The sequence below is a fragment of the Protomyctophum parallelum genome (assembly GCF_964188405.1).
Source record: "Protomyctophum parallelum genome assembly, chromosome: 17".
NCBI classification, from domain to species: domain Eukaryota; kingdom Metazoa; phylum Chordata; class Actinopteri; order Myctophiformes; family Myctophidae; genus Protomyctophum; species Protomyctophum parallelum.
In genome coordinates, this window is record NC_139719.1 from 18,678,429 (window position 1) to 18,701,740 (window position 23,312).

Here is a 23,312-nt window from a genome sequence, read left to right on the forward strand (position 1 = left end):
TACCATACGGTTCATACCTAAATCTGTCTGTCTGTCAGCACATTTACAGTTTGGAATGAAAATCAAGAATCTATCTAACCAAGTCTCTGTGCGTATACGTATGTCTGTAATCCACATAACTCGAGTCGACTTCAAATTTGACGCACGCGTTCCACACCCCCACAGGGAGTGCACTCAGTGCAGTGCCCGGTGGCAGATTGTTGTCCAGAACCAGCACCAAAGCCTCTGCTCTGGCTCTGGACACTGATCACCCCTATATCTCCATATATGGAGCTGGCCTGTTCTGACATCACAACTCCATATTTGAGCATGCCTAACAAAGAACTCCATATATGGGCATAAAAGGAACACAGACATAAGGGCAGGGCATTCATTTCCAACTTGCGTCGTTCCAAGTAGGCCAGTGCCCAACTGGGCACCGCTCTAATTCATAGAAGTTATTGCTGTCAGTTGTTTTAACAAAATGTGTTGTGTTGTTTTGTCTTTGTTTGTGCAGTGAGCACCGCTAATTTCCCTGATTTACATATCGCTGTCAATCACACCCAATGGAAACCAATCAGAAAGCAGGAGACGGTTTGGCGGGAACACAGAAGGAGGCGGCACTCAGGAACCTCATCCAACGAACAGGATACCAGCTAGTACAGGTAACACAATCACACACAACACCTACCAGCTAGTAGAGATAACACAATCACACATAACACCCCTATGATACCAGCTAGTACAGGTAACACAATCACACACAACACCCCTATGATACCAGTTAGTACAGGTAACACAATCACACACAACACCCCTATGATATCAGTTAGTACAGGTAACACAATCACACACAACACCCCTATGATACCAGCTAGTACAGGTAACACAAATCACACATAACACCCTACAGTATATCACTGTTTCCCAAACACTGGGTCTGGACCCATTTGTGGGTTTGCACTTTGCGGACGCATTTTTATGCGAAACCCATTTTGGTGTTTTAAGCATCATGTTATACTTTAGCTATTGAAAAATAGCAGATCTACAAGCTCATAGCGTGTCACCGAGTGCCACGTTACGAGCTTGTAGATCTGCTATTTTAGAAAAATCGAGAAAAATCTTTGCTGCTGGGGGGTCCCTGGAACAACATATTTTCAGATGGGGGGTCGGTGGCCAATTACATTTAATTTTTGGAGTCCTTGACATTAAATAGTTTGAAAACCACTGACATAGAAACATGGGTTTTTCATAAAATAAGATAAGTGCTATGGGTTCCACGTGAACATAATCACAGAAACACTTTTAATTCTATTTAGCAACTGTTTTTTGTTCCATGTGTGCAGCATCTACTGTATAGGTATACTTATCCCAGGACGGGAGTTTGTCTAGACCAGTGACATATTTATTTCACAAATTTACAAATTTTGTACATGGCAGGAACACTCATATGCATGAGAGGATTTGGGTAAAAAAAAAAAGAGAGGCTATTTTAAGTAATTTTGCTGGGGACCCCGTGGAACCCTCTCAATGGCCCCCTGGGGTCCAATGTTACACATTATATTGATGTGCTTATTGCCTCACCTGGTTATATGACCTATATGCCGCTATTGTGTTCGGGTATAGCCTGGCTAATAAACCAGACTAATATCACACAACACTGTCGCGGGACTAATATCACACAACACTGCAGGCAATTTATTTTTGCCAACGGCTGATTCGGTCTGGCTTATTAGGCAGGCTAGTGTTCGGGGGGGTGTTCGCGCTATGAGGGGGGGGGGGGGGGGGGGGGCGAAAAATGATCTGCACAGGGGGGGGGGGGGGGGGGGGGGACTCATGTTGGGGGTTAATCCGGCCCTGCCTAGACCCCACTTTGAGAACCCCTCCTGGACTAGAGAACTACACTAGTGTTTCTTTGAATGCAGTTCGTTTACTTACCCAGTCACAACAGTCGCACATCATCATTCTATCTTCATTAGGAAAGGAACAAAGGCCGATTAAGGCAGCTATAGGCAGCGATAAACAACAACAACAACAACAACAGTACAGCACAGCAGAGATATGCCAGATAATGGGTGTGGTGTTGTTAGTAACTTTGAATTCTTATTCTGCGGTGTTTTTTTTTGTGTCCCTCTGGCATCACCTGGTGGTGAAGCTATCAAACAGCTTTATAATCTCTATGCAATGGTTTCCCGCATGGCAAGTGATGGGTGCCACCATGACAAAATAAATCCACGCCTCAGAATCATGGGTCACCAACATATCCGTAGGCTATGTTGATTTTCTGTTTTACACACCATTATAATGTTTTTATCATTAACACCCACTTACTGAATGTCAAGTCTCCAGTTGATAGTCTCCAGTTTGCCATGTGTCTATGAGGTGACAGTACTTCATTAGACACCCTGGAGTTGTTTTTATGTGCAATGGTGTATTAACTTTGTATTTAGGGTTTCTTCCTGGAGGCTGAACCCTTGACAGTCAAACGGGCCAATGAAGTAAACAGTAATATAGTGACGCCACACTATCAGCCCCTCCCCCTAACCCCCTCCCCCTTTATCATACAACTACAGCTGTGGGTGCGGCTTCAGTTCAGGTGGATCACCACCCATCACCACCCACCAGGCAAAACCAGGCATACTTAATGAACTGATGGGCGTGTCCACATAAAAGCATGATTTTAACAAATACTGTACACTTTGTGGAAAAAGTTCTTCCCCCTTATATTATAATAATACCTGATGATCATGTTTTAGGGTGGAAAATGTTGCAAATGGAACACTAGGTAGGGGAGACTGGGGTAATGTGAGACACTTTTTACATTTGCTCCTCTGTAGGCGAGCTAAAATGATATATCAGTCAAATTTACATATTTCCCATTCATTTGGGATGTTTTCTAAAAATGGAAATGATTAGAATGAATCCAAGACAAAGGGCAGTGAAAATATGATTGTTTTAAAAAAAGTGGTCAGGTGTCTCACTTTACCCCAGGGCTGGGGTAAAGTGAGACAGACCAGCAAAATCAATGGGGTAAAGTGAACCACTTATTCTTTTCACTTTAAAACTACCATAAAAACACTTGTTTTAACAGTTAGAACACTGACAGCTAGCTTGACAACCACACATTCCAAAACTAATGTCAGACGAGTAACAGAATCATGGGAATTGGTCATTAACCACATTTTCTTTCTAAACACTTGAAAGTAAGTCTGAACAGAATCAAAGACAACATTCTGTAATTCAAAATGTTTTAATTAACATTCAAATGATTAGAACACAACACACACGCACACAATTCACATCTCTACAAAAAGCAACACTTGCTAAAAGAGATAAACGTTTCTCTCGGTCGAAGTTTCCCCCCATTTAACCCATTAAGACCGGGAATGTATCTGTGTCACTTTAGCATAGTAGACAGCAATTGGGTTCAGAACACTTGACCCTTAATTAGAGCAGGCTAGTAGGGGCTCAGCACCATCAGAACCAGCTAGAACAGCTACAGCTACAACTAGGCCTACTCTACATTCCAGCCCTGAAGGTTACAGTTTGTAAATACATCAACGATGTGATTATAATCCATTTCTAATGGATGAAGCCTTGGCCTGGAAGAGAGGTTATCAGGTGGTCTCCAAACGTCTTAGAGTGTTTCAACCCTCAACAACTACACTCTCCAGTTGGCGGGTCAGCAGTGATTTGGCCAAGTCACTGCCCCTCTCCTCCATGCCCCCAGCTATAGACAAATCTGTGGAGGGGCGCCCCGGGCACAGCCATCACCGAGGTGAAACCAGCTATAGCATTGGCCACACCCGGCCAACAGGGCACGGAGTGACCTGCTGGCCAGGTGCAGCAAACCAGTGCTGACCACACCCCAGCGACCAGCTCGCCCAGGGAAGCCCCCGAAGATCCGCCCACTGTCCTTTCTGTCATGCCTGAACCAACAGCACTGAGGTCTCTAGGACTATGGTTTGCCTCATGCCTAGGGTTCTCCTACATCTCACCAGACTGTTCGTCTGTGCGGTGTGCATGTGTCCATCCTTGTCCAGTGTCCACACTTAGCCTTACTCTGGTGTATTTGAGTCAAAGAAGCCTTCTCTGAGTCGGTGTCACTGGCATTGTTGTTGTCGTTGAATCTGTCCTATCGAGTCTCCCTTCCTCCCCTCCTCTCGGGAGACTCTGGGGGTATTGCTTATTTGTACGTTCTGTAGCTTGCTTGGTGCCCTCTTGCGAGTGCTGCGACAGGGGTTGCTGGCCCCTGTTACCCTGCCAGTCTTTCCTGGAGGTCAGCTGTCTCTCCAGCGTCACTGACCTTTCTCGGTTGCCATCCAGACTTTCCTGCAAGTCACTGGTTTCTAAAGGTGAGGATTTGCTCTCTCTGTGTGGTTCCTCCACGCTGTTTAGGTTGTGGCAGCTTCTTCGCCACATCACATTTCAGAACATGTGCCACATCGTTTTCCTTTATAGCAAATCTCTCCCATGCTTTTGTGTTTCCCAGGATTCTTCTGATAATTTGTGCAATTGTGCATATATTTCTGGTGTATTATCGTCTTTTCTGCCTTGCTCTCAGCGGCTGCCTTCTCCATCTCTACAAGGGTGGTTCCACCCCAGGTTGTCTTTCTGGTGTATCTTGGCATTTTCTACAATGTTTATGACATAGAAAATAAAACATATGCAATGTAATATTAGATTAAAATATGTTTAAGACTGAACTTAACTTGTGCCTCATGGTGGGGTAATGTGAGACAGTGTCTCGCTTTACCCCAGAGCATTTGTCTCACTTTACCCCACACCCACATTTTGGTAAACAGGACCTCTTTTAGCAATACAGGTTAATCTTCAGCTAGCAGCAATCTCATGGATGTATATGATGGTAGTTCATCAACGTGTATGATTTAAGTTTTTCTACCTGAATTAATTTGCTTTGACACAACAGCTGATTTTGTTGACGACAAGAAAATTAACTTTTACATGCAAAAAACATATTTTTGTGAAAAAAACATGCTTACCACAGCACAATAAGGTCCTCTCCTCCATGGCAGGTAGGAAATGGGAGGGGCTTCAACATATAATCGTCACATGACACAAATGTCTTGTGGTCATGTGATACAGGGGGTGTCTCACATTACCCAGTGTCTCACATTACCCCAGTCTCCCCTACACTTGTTTTAACTAAGCATTATATCATTATGTAATACTTTAGCTATTGAAAAATCGTGCACAAATCTTTGAATATTATATTCTTTCAGAAGACTTTTTTTTATTATTTCGACGTCAGGCCTAAATGGGTACATAATAAACACTTGAAGAATTTACAATTTAGATCAGTGGACCCAGAGATGAACAAAACGCTGTATATTAATCCGTGGCCTAAAAAGCATGTCAAACCGGGGCGGCCGGGTCTTTGAAATTAAAGAATCACTGATCTCTCTCTCTCCTCCTCTTCAGGAGAATGGACAGAGGAGGTACGGCGGACCCCCTCCAGGCTGGGACGGACCACCTCCCGAGAGAGGAAGTGAGATCTTCATCGGGAAACTGCCCCGGGACCTGTTTGAAGACGAGCTGGTTCCTCTCTGTGAGAAGGTATATACAGGCATAACCTGACTCTGCCAGATGGGGGCGGTATTGAGTAACCATGTTCCCCAAGACAGCATAACAAATGTGTGTAGCAAGCTTCTTGGATCTGGATCATCTGGCAGTGTCAGGTTAATACAGGCATGACGCACGCACGCACGCACAAATGTCCTATATAGAAACTATTTAACTTCAGTGGTGTAAAGTAACTAAAGTGTACTGTAAAGTATACATTTTGAGGTATTTGTACTTTACATGAGTATTTCCAATTTCCAATACTTTTACGTGTACTGCCATCTCAGAGGCAAATATTGTGCTTTTACTCTACATTTATCTGAAAACTTTAGTTACTATAGTTAATCATTACAAAACATTCATTAACCACGTCGGCAATATACATTTTGGGTCATTTGAAAGTAGCCGATCTACAAGCTCACAATGTGTCGCAATGCAATGCCTTGTGAGCTTGTAGATTGGTTATTTTTTGTTTATACTGTACCACTCTCTCTCTCTCTCTCTCTCCTATAGTTTGGTAAGCTGTATGAAGTGAGGATGATGATGGACTTCAACGGTAACAACAGAGGCTACGCCTTCGTCACCTTCACCACCAAACAGGAAGCTAAGACGGCCATGAAGCAACTCAACAACTATGAAATCAGGTCATTGTTGTTATTATTATTATTATTATTATTATTATTATTATTATTATTATTAGGGGTCTAAAGGATTTAGAACAGCAGTTATGAAGCAACTCAACAACTATGAAATCAGTTATTAGACACTTATTAGTATAGAGCGTCGCAATCCCGCCCCCCTTTCAGAACAACGAGTGGCCCAGGAAATGATTCTCCATTCATTTACTCCATAGGCTTTTCAAAAGATATTTATTTAAAGACTGTTACGCCGCGGACAAAGCCAACTCGGATAATGACAAATCATGACAATAATTACAATGTTTTGGGCCGATCAAATAATTAGTAAGAAGAAAAACAAAACAAATAGTATTGTATCCTGCCTTTATTTTCTTCTTTCAAATTATTTGATCGGCACAAAATATTGTGTACTTGTTGTCATGATTTGTCACGATCCGAGTTGGCTTTGTCCGCGGCGTAACCGTCTTTATATAAATACTTTTTGAAAAGCCTATGGAGAAAATGAATGGAGAATCATTTCCTGGGCCACTCGTCGTTCTGAAAGGGGGCGGGACTGCGACGCTCTATAGCACTCAAAGTAGAGACGATTTACAGAGGATTCAGACCAGCAGTTGTACCAGGCAGCGTTGATGCCAGTGGTGAGCACACCTCATGGCGCACTCTGCTTGCGCACAAGTAGGCCATGCATGGCTATACTTGTGTGCAAGTTGCCAGCTCGACAGAGTGCATTTCTAGTTATTATCATCATCATCATCATCATTATTATTATTATGAAACAGAACCTGCCATGACCACCTGATGAACAATTATTGAACCAACCGCCCCCCCCTCAACTGTTGACGCATCATAAACCACAGAGCAGCGGCAGTTGCACGCGGGTTTCGATTCCACATCAGTTTTGTTCACACGGGGGAAGGGGGGGGGGGCATTTTGTTGTCCCCACCAGGGAGGGACGTGCACGCATAGACATCAAAGGGGGCTTCAGCCCCTGCCCTTTTACCTGCCTGTAAAACAACTGCCCTTTCCAGACCATGAATGCAGCATTTACTGTGGTGAAAGAAATGCAAATGTCCCTCCTTGCCATGCCATTCTGGAAGCAGAATTCAGGAGAATTCATTTTTTCCCCGAAGCCTCCTGAACTTGAACGTAGCATTTTGCGCTGTCCTTACACCGCATCTCCACTAGCTAAAGAGTGCCGGGTTGCTCCCCGAAAATAGCGGATCTACAAGCTCACAACACGGCGCGGTGGGACACGTTGTGAGCTTGTCGATCTGCTATTTTCACTATTTTTGTCCAAAAGTGCCCTATAGGCTTAAGCGATGTCAGCCCCTGCCTAAAATTATTTTACTTGTGTATAAAGCTCTCAATGGTCTCGCACCTTCCTACCTACATGACTGCCTGCCTAAATATGTCCCAAACTGCCCCCTAAGGTCTTCCACTGCTGGCCTGCTCGCTTTGCCTAAAAAAATGGCAACAAAAAAATACGGGGAAGCAGCTTTTTGCTTCTACGGGCCGACGGCGTGGAACAAACTCCCACTGTACCTTCGACAGGCAGCCTCTGTAGACATTTTTAAAGCACAGCTCAAGTCAAGACCCACTTCTACACCCTTGCTTTTAATTGATCTTTTATTTCTTTGTTATTCATGTCCTCACTGTATTGCATTACTGCTTGTTTTTTTATGTTTATGCCTTTGCTTTTCTTTTCTTTTTTCCTCCATTGCTCTGTAAAGCACTTTGAGCTGCATTTCATGTCATGGAAGGTGCTATACAAATAAAGTTTTATTATTATTGTAAAGTTACCCGAACGGCCAAGGCTCCAAGAACAGTCAGAAATGCCGTTTCAGGGTATTTATTTCTCCCCCAAAACTCCTCCACCAAAGTCCAGTACAGGTTCAACAGGACAATAACAATAATACTGAAAAATGACAAAACGAAATAAACACTTGAGCAAACACTACTGAACAAAACCCAAATGCATAAGAGCTCTCTTCAGGCTGTACCTTGATCACACAAGGCCCTGTAGCTCTCCCTCAGGGATGTTGCCTGTGTCATTGCCCACATCTAACTAACTAGCCTGTCCCTGCAGGCTCTTTTAAATAGGAGTGGATCCTACCACTGGGCACAGACTCAATTAGCACATTTCTTCTCAAATACTTCACTAATATAAATACTTCCATCAACAACACCTTGAATAAACTGTAACCTAAACATTCTCAATAATGTGTTACAATTAAACAAGTATAAATATTAAAGCATGAACTCAATGACAAATAATCAAAGCATAAGGAGGAGCACCCAGTGTTGGGCAGTAGCTAGCTACAAGTAGCGAAGCTACATAGCTTAACTACATTTATCAGTAGCTTGATGGTAGCTTCACTACTTTTGAACCAAGTAGCGTTTTTTGTAGTGTAGCTATTTTTAGACCCAAGTAGTGACGTAGCTTTCAACAAAAGCTATAAGTTACAAATTGACTGTTAAATAAAGTTTTGTGGGGGATTTTATTTTAAATTCCAGCGTGTGTAACCTACATTATTGTCTAAGTGAAAGTTTTCATATTGAAAAATTTGATCGCTAACGTGGTTTAGCAACTATAGTACTTTGACAGCTCATTCATCGTTTACAAGTCAAACGGACTTCTTGTGCAGAAACTGCCCCATCAAAATAAGAGCCACTTGTATTGATTAGTCAACACTAGTTTTATTTCTAAGTCTACCTACAGGACATTAACATCTCATTTAAGTGCCTGTCAGCATTCTCTCAATCTGAGTATCCCATCCTCAAATATTCGGTAAAACAGTGCCTATCGAGGCAACAGTCTGTCTTGAGAGACTAGCATTCTCTAGTCTAAATTATGTCTCTCAGCTGGTGTGCAAATGGCTAGGCTGTGGCAATAATAATAATTTAAAAAAAAATAACAAAAAATAACTAAAATCGTTAATTTTTTGGAACCATGAACTTTAGTTCAAAATGTTGAATTATGAACTGAATTAGTTCCTTTAAAATGTTTTAACTGTGAACTGAACTATAGTTAATAAAAAAAAGAACTTTCCCAACACTGAACACATGAATCAGCCGGCTCCTGACACCGCAAGGTACATTAATACAAGTAAATGTGAAAAAGTTGACACCAAAAGCCAGACAGAGGGCTTGTTTCCTGTTTGTTTTTTAATAAACAATCAAACTCAGCATTTTTGCCTGCCTATTAGGCTATTTGTTCGGTGGAAACTTGATCATTAAGTTGATAAAAAATATATTTTTTAAAAGTAGTGTCCATGTAGCTAGCTACTTTTGCCATGTAGCTTATAGTGTAGCTTGCTACAATTATCTGGGGATAGCTTCGTTGTAGTTGAGCTATATTTAATAGAGAGTAACTGGTAGTGTAGCTTACTACATTTTCCAAGTAGCTTGCCCATCACTGGGAGCACCCCTCTCCTGCATTGCACTTGGCCCCTTCCTCATCAAGGGAAATGCCACCAGCTGTGCAGGAAAGACAACTAACCAATCAGTGATTACAATCTCAATAAAGTTTAAAACCATAGTCCTGGCATGTTATAGGAAACAGTTTCATGTGTGTTTGTATATAGGGCACGGGTTGCCCCGTGACAATTATTATTATTATTATTAACACTCTGTGCACGTCCCCTGGTCCCCACACACACGCAGGAACGGCCGTCTGCTGGGCGTGTGCGCCAGCGTCGACAACTGCCGCCTGTTCGTGGGCGGCATCCCCAAGACCAAGAAGCGTGAGGAGATCCTGTCGGAGATGAGGAAGGTCACCGACGGGGTGGTGGAGGTCATCGTCTACCCCAGCGCCGCCGACAAGGCCAAGAACCGCGGCTTCGCCTTCGTGGAGTACGAGACCCACCGCGCTGCCGCCATGGCCAGGAGGAAGCTGCTGCCAGGTGCGCGCGCGCGTGTGTGTGTGTGCGTGTGTGTGTGTGCGTGTGTGCGACGCTGTGTGTGCTTATATTACTATATATACTTGGGGGCGTGCTCTCTCCTCCGCATCTATAGAGCGTCGCAGTCCCACCCCCTTTCAGAACGACGAGTGGCCCAGGAAATGAATCCCAATGCATTTTGCCCATAGGCTTTTCTTAAAGAATGTATTTAAAGACGGTTACGCCGCGGACAAAGCCAACTCGGATCGTGACAAATCATGACAATGAACACAATATTTTGGGCCGATCAAATCATTAGAAAGAAGAAAATAAAGGCAGGAGACAACACTATTTGTTTTGTTTTTCTTCTTATAAATTACATAAATTATATGTATTCACCATATCACTTGGCTTGTACAAAAAACATGAACGAAACAGTCAGCATAACATAAATGACAGTCAGTCAACAAACTGTTTGCCTCAGGTCTAAATGGGTAAAATGTACATTTCTCCGACACACACACACATTCATAAACGATGACTAAAGTTAGTGAGGACATGCAGGAACATCAGCCATGTTATCTTGAAAGGTCAACATCCTCTAAGTAAGTAAGTAGCCTTGTAGCCTTGCCCATAGGGGCAGGAGCCTATCTCCTGTTTCTGTAGTGTGAGGCGGCTTGATGTACAAGTACACCCCCTGGACATGACGCTAGTATATGTCACAGGGACTTACAGTACCCCCAATCCAACCCTTGATGCTGAGTGTCAAGCAGGGAGGCACTGGGTCCCATTTTTTACAGTCTTTGGTATGACCCGGCCGGGGATTGAACCCCGACCTCCCAGTCTCAGGGCGGACACTCTAACCACAAGACCACTGAGCTGGTTGAACATCCTCTGCTGGACACATAATGTCACAGAGCGGCCTTCTATACTGTACTTCACCTACTGTGCAGACCATGGCGGCCCGGGGGGCCATAATTCTTGTGTCATGGTCCAATGGTTGCAGAGCTTTCAGGAGGGGGTGTCGATAAGATAATACTACACACTACAGGGATATACTCAGCCCTTTGTCAAGTCCCGCCCGTGGTTGTGCCCCTCTTCGCACCCATTGGTTGCCGTTACTTGGTTGGACAAAAAATCCTTTCTCTCCATCCACTACCATTAAAACAACCCGTTTTTTTTCCAGTTGGTTCGTATTGATATTCTGTGTATTCAATTCTTATTTCAAACTTGCGGTATCAGTAAAAAGGGACATCTGCAGGTGCAGCATTGGTGACTGGGCATATATTTTCCTCCCAAAATGACGTTATGGCAAATTCAACACAGACAACCATTAGGGAAAAGGGTGGTACGAGGCAGAAAGAGCCTGCTGTCAGGGACCAATCGGAGGGCTCACACAATGGGTCAAAGTTCTCTATCGTGAGAGCAACGCGGTCGTAAAGATGCAAGCTTCTGTGATAACACAGGACTCATTATAGGTCATATAGCCCTCTTGGCTTCGCACCAAGACTGTAACGGAGGAAGATTAGACACTCAATTCTGTCCCTTTATCATCTCTCCCTCCCTCTCTCTCTCCCCCCTCTCTCTCTCCCCCCCGCAAGGTCGCATCCAGCTGTGGGGTCACGCCATCGCCGTGGACTGGGCGGAGCCCGAGGTGGAGGTGGACGAGGACACCATGTCCACGGTGAAGATCCTGTACGTGAGGAACCTGATGCTGCAGACCACCGAGGAGGTCATCGAGAAGGAGTTCAACACCCTGAAACCAGGTGTGTTCATTTCCGTCCGACTGCAGTGGAGAGTGCAGCGGTATGTTGACCTCGTTGGAAAGTTTTTATTTTGTTTTTAGTCAAAGTCTTTTTCAGTGAACATTTTAGTGAACTGAAATAGAATAAAAAAATAAAATAAAATGACCTGCACACCATCTACAGACTATACAGTACCTACACTTGTGGCCCATGAAATTAATCCCAATGCATTTTTCCCATAGGCATTTCAAAACGTATTTATTTAAAGACCTTTAAGCGTCGTACGAAGCCAACTCTTGTCGTTACAAATCATGACACAATATTTTGGACCAAACAAATAATTACAAAGAAGAAAAACAACAAAAAAAGTGTGGTAACCTGCCGTTTTTTTCTACTTTCTAATTCTTTGTTTGGCCCGAACAATTGTGTGTGTTGTCATGATTTGTCACGACAAGAGTTGGCTTCGTACGACACTTAAAAGGTCTTTAAATAAATACGTTTTGAAATGCCTATGGGAAAAATCCATTGGGATTCATTTCCTGGGCCACTTGTTGTTCTGAAAGGGGGAGGGACTGGGACGCTCTATAGGGACAACTATTAACATTTCGGTAAATAGACATTCTTTAGGCATCTGAGATACATCTAATCTGAAAAATAGTTAACCGGACATAAAATATAGAAATGGGCTTTGCAAAAAAGTGCTCACTTTAACTGTATTATGTGTTTGGAAAACACTAAAACTAACTAAAATTGCATAGAGAAAATGTATTTTGTTTTACACTACACTAGTATTTGGGATGGATGAAATCTGTACACTATAATAATAACCTTGGTGTGTGTGTGTGTGTGTGTGTGTGTGTGTGTGTGTGTGTGTGTGTGTGTGTGTGTGTGTGTGTGTGTGTGTGTGTGTGTGTGTGTGTGTGCGTGCGTGCGCGTGCGTGCGTGCGTGCGTGCGTCTCTAGGTGCTGTGGAGAGAGTGAAGAAGATCAGAGACTATGCTTTCGTCCATTTCTCTCAGAGGGAAGACGCCGTTAATGCCATGAACGCCCTCAACGGCAAGGTCTGAACTGAGGACTATTCTACAAATGTCTTCTAAATCATGACAGTTTTCTGTAAAACCCATGTTTCTGTCAGTGGTTCTCCAAAATCTCAGAAATGTTATGAAATTGGCTGCCGACCCCCATCTGAAAACATGTTGTTCCAGGGAGTCCCTGGAAGCAAAGATTTGAGTTAAAAACGTTCACTCTGGGTTAGCTCCACCGTCTGGGCACCTAGGCTGCTAAGCCAGCCTGACGGCGTGCCGTGGGTTCGACTCCCGATCCCGACGGCCTTTGCCGCGTGTCATCCTGTTACAACTCATATAGTCTAGGGGTAAGATGAGTAGGCAACATAGGAAGGAGGAACAGGAAACCATGGTCAAATGCGAGGTTTTATTATAATAATATATAAAACGTAATCAAAAGTATATACAATGAATGGCTCTCTTAATCAGACAAAAAGGAAATACAATAAAGAAAACAACGCCTTTTCCGAAGGGCGTCCGGAACAAATGGGTTAAACAATAAAAGGTAGTTTTCACAGTTAGTAGTCACATAGAGTAGCGGGTCGGAGGAAGACCATAGTGATGTTCCCCCGACGAGCTGTCAGACACAGACTGACTAAGTAGCTAAGGGTGCACCCATTGGCCACTGGGTGACACGTGACCGACAGCCAATAAGGGAGGCAGGCGTTGATCAGACGCACCTGACTAGAGCCGGCCCCTCGTTGATGTCACTGACAAGGTAAACACAGAGTCAATCCAACCTGGAGTGGAGAAGAACACATATATAATAGAAGGCGCCCTCTATTCCAATATATGGTTCATAACAAGTCTACTTAGATGTGTGTATATATATATATATATATATATACACTAAGAGATATCACAGATATGTCTATATACATACATATATATACGATAACAATACCCCCAGTTACCTCATATAAATTCTTTTTTAATTATTTTTTATTACATAATTACATAAATATATAAATATTTATACTACATCATACTACTCATAACACAAAACTAATCATAACAAACAATAAACACACACGTGACCGCAGTCCACGTGACACATCCCCCCATATCTCTCCCCATTTCCTGTCAGTCTACTTTCAACCTAAAGACAGAAGAAGAAGAAGAAGAAGTCAAAAAAAATAAACGTTTGCTCTGAAAGAATATAATTATATTCATAGATTTGTGTCACATTTTCACGATTTATCAAAAATAGCAGACCTATACAAGCTCGTAGCGCGGCACTCGGTGTCTAACTTAAAACATAACTTAAAACACCAAAAGGGGTTCCCGCCCAAAATGGGTTAAACCAGGGGTATTCAACTAGATTAGTCCAGGGGCCACAACTGTAGAATGATTGTGTGGGAGAGGGGGGCACCGTCCCCGCACATATGACATTTCTATAATAACATGCAGATACAGAAATACATTAACAGCATGATTAACTGTACATATGCCAGATTTAGCAAATGCTAATTTCCATCCATAGTCCCCCCCCTACAAAATGTGGATCTATTGCCAAATATGAAATATGAACCAGGAAAATGACTCTTTGTCTCTCTCTTTTTCTGTCTCTCTCTGTCCCTCTCTGTCTCTGTCTGTCTCTCTCTCTCTGTCCCTCTCTCTCTCTCTCTGTCTCTGTCTGTCTCTCTCTGTTTATCTCTCTGTGTCTCTGTCTCTCTCTCTGTCTTTTTCTGTGTCTCTCTGTCTGTCTCTGTCTCTCTCTGTCCCTCTCTCTCTCTGTCTCTGTCTGTTTCTCTCTCTGTCTTTCTCTCTCTGTCTCTGTGTCTCTCTGTCTGTCTCTGTCTGTCTCTGTCTGTCTCTGTCTGTTTCTCTCTCTGTCTCTGTGTCTCTCTCTCTGTCTCTGTCTGTCTCTGTCTGTTTCTCTCTCTGTCTTTCTCTCTCTGTCTCTGTGTCTCTCTGTCTGTCTCTGTCTCTCTCTGTGTCTCTCTGTCTGTCTCTGTCTCTCTAGGTCTTAGATGGTTCTCCTATAGAGGTGACTCTAGCCAAGCCTGTGGACAAGGACAGCTATGTGCGCTACACCAGGGGGACGGGGGGCCGCAGTGCTTCCTCTCTGCTGCAGACCGACTACGCTGCCTACAGCCTGGGACAAGTGCCGGTCCGATACTTACCCAATTAATGCATAACATGAGCTTGTAAATCATATATTTTTAAATTAAAAATAGTTATAGTTTAGAACAGAGAACAGAAAAATAGCAGATATGCAAGCTCACAGCTTGTACATCTGCTAATTTTGAACATTTTTGGAAAAACCTTGAAAGTGTTTAATTATTTTGATATTTTATAATCGGCCTCAGGTCTTAATGCATTGACTAATACTAATTCAAACTAGGGTAGCCTACTTACTTAATGACTTTACTTAATGTCAAATAAACCTCCCCTCCCCTCCCCTCCCCTCCCCTCCCCTCCCCTCCCCTCCCCTCCCCTCCCCTCCAGGTGTATGATCCTACGACAGCCTACCTGGGTGCGCCAGTGTTCTACGCTCCCCAGGCGTACGCGGCCATCCCAAGTCAGTTCCGCTTCCCAGGGGCCAAGGCTCACATCGGGGGCCGGGGTCTGATCAGGACCCCCTCAGTCAGAGGTAAGTGATGGAAATCATTCTGATCTTTCGCTCATAATTGCCTACGACCTATAAAGGGTAATATATGCGCCTGCATAAAGATTGACAAAGTGAGTTTAACGTCATTTAATGCAATCAGATAGGACTTTTCGGTTTGGATCAATGGGCTGTCAAGGCCATAAAAGCTGTTAAGTTAATTTACTGCATTGTGTGTAGCATTTGCTCATTCAAAATCTGCTGACACTGCCTGCATATTACAGTCTGATTGAAGCAAACCAAATCTGAACACAAAAATAAATTATTTGTGTGCTTGAACATTCTTCTTAAGCAAGCAACTTGAATCAAAATAAATGTACTGTAGCCTAGGCTACACATATGAACTCAATTCAAATCAAATCAAACATGTAAGAATGAATGACCATCACGTGAATAATATCAAAATAAAATGGAAAAACCCAATCAAAATGGGGACAATAAATGATTGAATGGAGACTAATAATGTACAATCGTGGTCTCCAAAGAGGAACAGACACATGAGAGTTGGAAGACAGACTGAAGCCGTGCTTCACTGTACTGTGCTGCAGGCCGAGGCAGAGATATCACATGACCCACACAGCTGAAGCCATCGATACAAGACAAACTGATTAGTATGTGTTATAATGTTTCCAGATGTCATTTATGTATTATGTCTTTATAGCAAAAGGCCGATGCACACGTCAAAAGGCTGGTGCGTAGGGCAATAGAGCATTATGATGAAAAGGGTATCTTTGAAAGACAAAGAAGATGTCCCGCACACTGTCAGACACCACTTCTTTGTCTTTCATTTATGTATGTCTGACATAATGAGACATGAGACTAATAGCCAAGACGAGACAGACATGGACCACCCGTAATCGTGTCATATGGACCACTAATAGTCAGACTATTACAGTACAGAACTATTCCACAATCTCCGAATGCTATATAGTCTATAGGGAGGGACTACACCGAAATCCGAATAAAAAAGCTGGCATTTCCGTTCATGAAAAAATATATATTTTAAATATCTTTACATTACATTTTTTAACATCCATGTCTGCGAAGCAGCAAGCTATATGCAGCCTATATGCTTAGATGATTTAGATTTTTGAGTGGTGCAACCACTCCAAGGAAGAGCAATGTCCGTGACGTTAACCCACCCACCTATTATACTGTGAGCACGAGTATGACTATTAGTACCAGTAGGGGCGCTGTTGCCAGAAACAGAGAGAGAGACAGTGCAGCACTGTTGCCTGCTAATGAGAGAGAGAGAGAGAGAGAGAGAGTAGTCAATGGAAATTATCAAATGGGATGAGCAAAGGCACTAATCTTAGCCCATTGTCCCCACCGGCCACCCAACACAACAGCGGTCCCCTGCAGGTTGATTCCAAGTCAGGGTATGGTGGTGCCCCCTCGTTCACAATCAGTTGAAACCCCCCGTCGTATACAGTATGGTGGCTCCTGCTGTGTGTGTGTGTGTGTGTGTGTGTGTGTGTGTGTGTGCATGTGTGTGTGTTTGGTTCACACGTGATTCACATAATTACAGTGATTATCTGGTACGTACTCATCATCGACGTACGACATACCAATTTGATTCCCCGGTGATTTGCTGATTCCCCTCCATGTAGAAGTTTACATGACTGTGCCCGTAGGGGCCGCGGGGGTGCGGGGGCTGGGCGGGCGGGGCTACCTGGCCTACAGTGCCGGTGGGGGCGGAGCTCCGGGCCTGCACGGCGGCGGAAGAGGCGCCGCGGCGTATCATGGCCTGAAGGCGGCGGAGAAGCAGCGGGCGGAGGAGAAGCTCTACGACCTGCTGCCAGGCATGGAGCTCACCCCTCTCAACCCGGCCGCCATGGCACTCAAGACCTCCGGACTCAAACACCCCACGCAGGTATATATAAGGACCAGTGTTGTTTCTTTTGGCAATACATCAGATTTTAGTCGACTAAATCTACATGTGATTTAGTCGACTAAAATGTATTTCGGCGGGCCTTGATGCTGTCGTAATTTTACGCTTGCTGAAAATAGCCGATCTACAAGCTTGCCGGCTATTTTCAGCATGCAACCCTGTGTAAAATGACTCATACTGGACCTCTAGTCCCTTCCTAACATTTTAGTCTAGTTTTTATTTGTCGACGAAATTGTCAATATTTAGTCTTAGTTTTAGTCATCATAGCTTAGTTTTCATTTAGTTTCCATTTTAGTTTACGTCAGTGAAAAAAGGTAGTCGACGAACATTTTTCGTCTTGGTTTTAGTCGACGAAATCAACACTGGGTAGGACGCATGCAATTTGTTTTGCTCCCGATCCGATTTCGATCATTAGATTTTGAGCCGATCCGATATTTACATTTTTATAGAACACTTATGAGAGAACATCCAAACGGGGAAGCAGTGAAGCACACACATCTCAAACATGTTGACGGGGTGCAGGACAAAAATATATACGGAAAGAAGGTAGGGAAGTCCGCGCACCGTTCTTAAAGGACGACTTCACCACTTTTCAACCTCTTCATATAATAGGTCCTCACTAATAATCATGATAAAATGGCACAATTATTTTCTACTCAGTCTGTGTCTCATAGGAGGGCTGTGGGCAGTTTAGAAACCGTCCTCCAGTGACATCATCATTAGGCAGATCTTTTTTTAAACAAGATTATTTTTACAAAGATGTTTAGATTTTCATTATCGTGAGAACGATGGCTTCCATTTTCGCATTGCAACCTTTCAGGACTAGGAAGCCTGCAGTTTCTATTAGCTTGTATTCCCCATCGATGATGTCACTGTAGGACGGTTTCTGATCTGCCACAGCCCTCCTACACAGACAAAGAATTGTGCCATTCTTTCATGATTATTAGTGAGGACCTATTGTGGTCCTTTAAGCTCCCAGTAGTTTATTAGGAAATGGTCAGGAATCAACATCACAGACAATATCCACCCTATATATCATGATTATGGATATAATGAATCAACATAACAGACAATATCCACCCTATATATCCTGATATGGATATAATGAATAAACATCACAGACAATATCCACCCTATATATCATGACATGGATATAATGAATCAACATCACAGACAATATCCACCCTATATATCATGATTAGGGATATAATTAATCAACATCACAGACAATATCCACCCTATATATCATGATTAGGGATATAATGAATCAACATCACAGACACTACTGTACCTATATATCATGACATGGATATAAGTCATGTGGCCCAGGAAATGATTCTCAATTCAGAGAGAAAATGAATGGAGAATCATTTCCTGGGCCACTCGTCGTTCTGAAAGGGGGCGGGACTGCAACGCTCTATAGGGATGTCCCAATCACGATTGTTTTGCTCCAGATCGGGAGAAGTCTATTGTCGACGGTAGTAGACCGTCATCACTCTCTCTCTCTCTCTCTCTCCCTGTAGGTTCTAGAGGAGGTGTGTCAGAAGAACAACTGGGGTCAGCCTGTGTACCAGCTCCACTCTGCCATCGGTCCTGACCAGAGGCAGCTGTTCCTCTACAAAGTCACCATCCCCGCCCTGGCCACGCAGTACCCCAACGTGTAGGTCTATACCGTCTAACAACACTCATTAGTTTCACAATCACTGGGTCGGGACCTTAGAGTATATATTAATAGAGACGGCATAGGATTTCTTCTCCCATCCACTTGTATTAAGTTGCTCAAAAGCGCATGAGGTGATTTCACTCCTCATTCTGGGATGGACTCATGAACGTGCTGGCCGTTGACTATCATTGCGCCATTTGCGCGTATTCACGTATATGAAACACGGCGTTCACGTGTTCATGGGCCCAATAACATGAACGTGTGCATTGATAGTCAACGGACCAGCGCTGGCTCCAGCTGCACTACCAAATTCGGGCCACTATGTCCATTTCGCCTCAGGGTTTTCTCCGGATGCCGTCTCTATTAATATATACTCTAAGGTCGGGACCCATTTCTGGGTCGCCATTTGATTTTTAATTATAGTAATTTCAAAACCTCTTAAAAAAAATGTATCCCGCAGCCATCCGTTCACCCCAGCCAAGCTGTGCACCGCAGTGGACGAGGCTAAGCTCCATGCCGCAGAGCACACACTGCAGACCCTGGGTCTGCAGGCAGAGGGCGCCAACGAGGCTGCTGCCGCCGCCGCGGCCGCCGCTTCTGCTGCTGTGACCTCAGTGGCCTACCAAGGTATGTGAAGGTCCGTACCGAAAGAAACAACTAAAGGGCAGTCCATACTGTCTCCGACCATCGAACTTTTCGTCGGAAAGCTCCGGTACAACTACAACATGACGCCACTCGCAACTTCTGAAACGCATTCCTCCGGAAAAAAAATCTGAAAGCTGCACTCCCAGATGTTGTGACTCGCCGAACTCTACTTCGGAGAAAAAATTTAAGTCTGATCTTTCCGACGAAAAGTTCGGTGGTCGGAGACAGTATGGACTGCCCTTATCTCTCTCAAATAATGGTTCCTATAGAGCATCGCAGTCCCGCCCCCTTCCAGAACGACGAGTGGCCCAGGAAATATTCTCCATTCATTTTCTCCATAGGGTTTTCAAAAAGTATTTATTTAAAGACGGTTACGCCGCGGACAAAGCCAACTCGGATCATGACAAATCATTACAATGAACACAATGTTTTGCGCCGATCAAATAATTAGTAAGAAGAAAAACAAAACAAATAGTGTTGTATCCTGCCTTTATTTTCTTCTTTCAAATTATTTGATCGGCACAAAATATTGTGTTTGTTGTCATGATTTGTCACGATCCGAGTTGGCTTTGTCCGCGGCGTAACCATCTTTATATAAATAATTTTTGAAAAGCCTATGGAGAAAATGAATGGAGAATCATTTCCTGGGCCACTCGTCGTTCTGAAAGGGGGCGGGACTGTGACACTCTATAGGGCTCCTTTGAATGGCTCAGTCCAGTCCCTGGACTGAGCCATTCAATGGAGCCCTATAGACCGTGACCAGATTTGACTGAGAGCCTGCCATCGTGCAACCTCCAGCTTTTCACCAGAGGAGAATTTATTTATATTTTATCCAAAATGAGTTAATAGCACTCTTCACATACTAGAGCATGTCTGAAATAAATATCAGAGCTGAAATATGAATTAGATGCTTAAACATGTAGCTATACTGTAGGTGTAATGTTAGAGACCACAGAAGTGAACTTTTCAAGCCTGTTTTCTCAACTCGCTGTTTCTCTGCAAGACATCACTCTGCATTAGATATTACCATATCTCCAAAACTGTTGGGTCAAACTGAACAACCAATATGTCAATGATTCCCTGCTTTCATATGACGAAAAAAGAAAAAGAATATCCAATGGCAGTCCCTCAATCAAACTTTGCCACAAATGTTGAATCCCAAGTTCCCGACAGATCTCAACTCACTTCACCACCAATTCTAATGAAGGCTCTGTTCCAGTTCCATAGTGCAGCAAACTGCTTCTCAAACTTTCTAATTTCAAGGCCCGCCATAACATGCACAATAACACCTGACTGTGTTTGACCAAGAATGGAACACACAACCTGACATCGTCGCTCAAGTTGTTTATTCGTCACATGCACATACAACAGAGCTGCATGGAAGCGCCATTGCAAGGCAAAGCAGTGTAACACAGTTATAGAAAAGAATAGAGGAAAAGAGAAGTAACTAAATCAGAGGCAACGGCAAACGTATTTTGTGTTTTAAATTCAATAAGCTGTCCTATGCTGTTTTCTGGGAGTTTGTTCCAGATATGTGGTGCTGCATACAAGCAAAATGCTGCCTCCCCACATTATTTTTGGTTTTGGTGACAGAAAGCAGAAGGGTAGGGGTCACCGTGGTGCAGTCGGTAGCGCGGTCTATAAAAAGGGGACTCTGTGTGTGTGTGTTCTCTCCTCCGCACCATCAGTGCCCATAACCTATAGGTGGGGTTGGCAAAAAGCCCTTTCTGTGTGGAGTTTGCCTGGTGGAGGGGAAAGGAACTGGTTGGAATAACATGCTACGTGCTATACGTCCTCCCGGGAAACTTCCCCGCATGCATCAGGCGATAAGAAGCGGCCTGCTCACTCCTCATGCATTGAAGGAAGTGTGAGCTCAGTTCGGGGCTCTCCCCAGGTTGGCAGAGGGAGAGTATAGTGCCCACAGCTTATAGGCATTGGCACCGGTGTGCGTGTGTGTGTGTGTGCGGTTTTGACCACATGTCCTGTCCGTTCTGTGCAGGCTACACCCTTGCCAGCCCTCCGAGCTCCGTGGCGTCTCAGCTCAAACAGGACCTGACCGCCTACGCCACCTACGAGGGCTACCCCGCCTTCGCCGTGGCCACGCGCCTCGCCGACAGCTACGGGGTGTTCTAGAGAACGGGGGACGGACGGACGGACAGACAGACGGGTGGCAGGAACGACGTCCGCCACGAAAGTATTCTGGATGTCGGCCTTCTGTTGCCAAGAAGAAGAAGAAAAAAAAGTCTTTCCAGATCTACAATGTGAAGTTTAACCACTTTCAACCACAGTGTCTCTATTTTGGGGTATTATGTTTATAAGTAAAACATCAAAAATATTCACCATTTTTAATTCCTTTTCAAAAATCTTCTAAAATGTTTTTTGTTAAAAAAAGAAAGAAGAAAAAGCTAAAATAGCAGGGGCTCTATATCTCGCGCCCCCCCTAACCCCTTATCCCTAAACTTCTTTGCCATTTTTTACTAGTTTAAAACTAGTAAAAATAGTTCAACTAGCCAATCTACATTGACACGTTGTGAGCTTGTAGATCAGCTATTTGTACTATAGCAAGATCTAGGGCCATTTCGACAACCATGCAACGCATCACATCGCTTGTATATCAGCTATTTAACGTAATGTTTTCTGGCTTTTGAAATCATGTCTGTGTATTGGCAGCCAAGTCTGAGCCAAGTCTATGGACTTTTTAAATGTTTGTTTAGAGCACTTTTACGCCATATATGGCATGGCCAAGTCTATAGACTTTTAATGTTTGTTTGGGAGAACTTTAAACAAACATTACTGTCACACGAGTGCATTTTCTTTTTTTTTACAATTTCCGACAGTTAAAGGTCCAGCCGTATGAGACTTTATTTTCTCAACGTATTGTGGGAACGTGAGTGAGACACCCATTGAGAATTTCATGTCATTTGCCATTTTAACATGTACTGTTCAACTGTTCATACAGAAATGGTTGATTTATATCTTTATATGGGGTGGAGGTTTTTTACTACTGTGAATTAATGCTAAATCCTGCTCATGGTCCTTGCTTTTAAATACACTATTGGCTTTGGATATGACAATATTGAGCTAAAAGAAACAACATTTTAACAACCTCGTGTCTGTGATTTTAAGTGAAATCGTTCAAACGCGGACAAAAAGCTCACAAGTTGTGAGAATGTAGCGTGACACAGTTGCACATGGAAACAGGGCTTGGTTAACAGTCGTTAATGAAGTTAATCGATAAAACGTTTGAAGTTTAGACATTTTGAAACAACAATGACATTATTCTTCTAGGACCCTCTCGACAACGAGACACTGTGTCTCAAGGGGTTATCCTAATACAGAATGTCAGATATAAGGTTCTAAAAGCTGCTGATAAACAAATTATCCACGTCTCATTGATGTATTTTTTATTCCCCTGTCCTTCCATCTTTTCATTTTAATATCCCGCCATCTCTTTCTCTTCCTCCCATTACCCTGCATGCAGGTTTTCTATATTCTATTTTATTCAACATATATTTGATCTGAAACGGACCTTGATTTCAAATACTTGTAGTTTATTGGTTGAGTAGAAGCAATAGAAATAGCCTTTGATTGGCTAGGGCTGTAGACTGTTGTGGTA

At 43.4% G+C, this 23,312-nt stretch overlaps 1 protein-coding gene across 1 annotated transcript; it reads left to right on the forward strand.

Moving 5' to 3' along the window:
* Positions 1 to 545: 545 nt before the first annotated feature.
* a1cf (apobec1 complementation factor) lies at positions 546 to 21,829 on the forward strand (the record flags this gene model as incomplete). Its single annotated transcript, XM_083787307.1, has 12 exons — positions 546 to 644; positions 5,422 to 5,556; positions 6,076 to 6,206; positions 9,864 to 10,102; positions 11,680 to 11,844; positions 12,786 to 12,883; positions 14,853 to 14,993; positions 15,338 to 15,482; positions 17,108 to 17,370; positions 18,912 to 19,048; positions 19,512 to 19,678; positions 21,696 to 21,829. 12 exons carry the CDS (start codon positions 546 to 548, stop codon positions 21,827 to 21,829), a joined length of 1,854 nt encoding a protein of 617 aa, XP_083643433.1.
* Between the last annotated feature and the right edge of the window lie 1,483 nt (positions 21,830 to 23,312).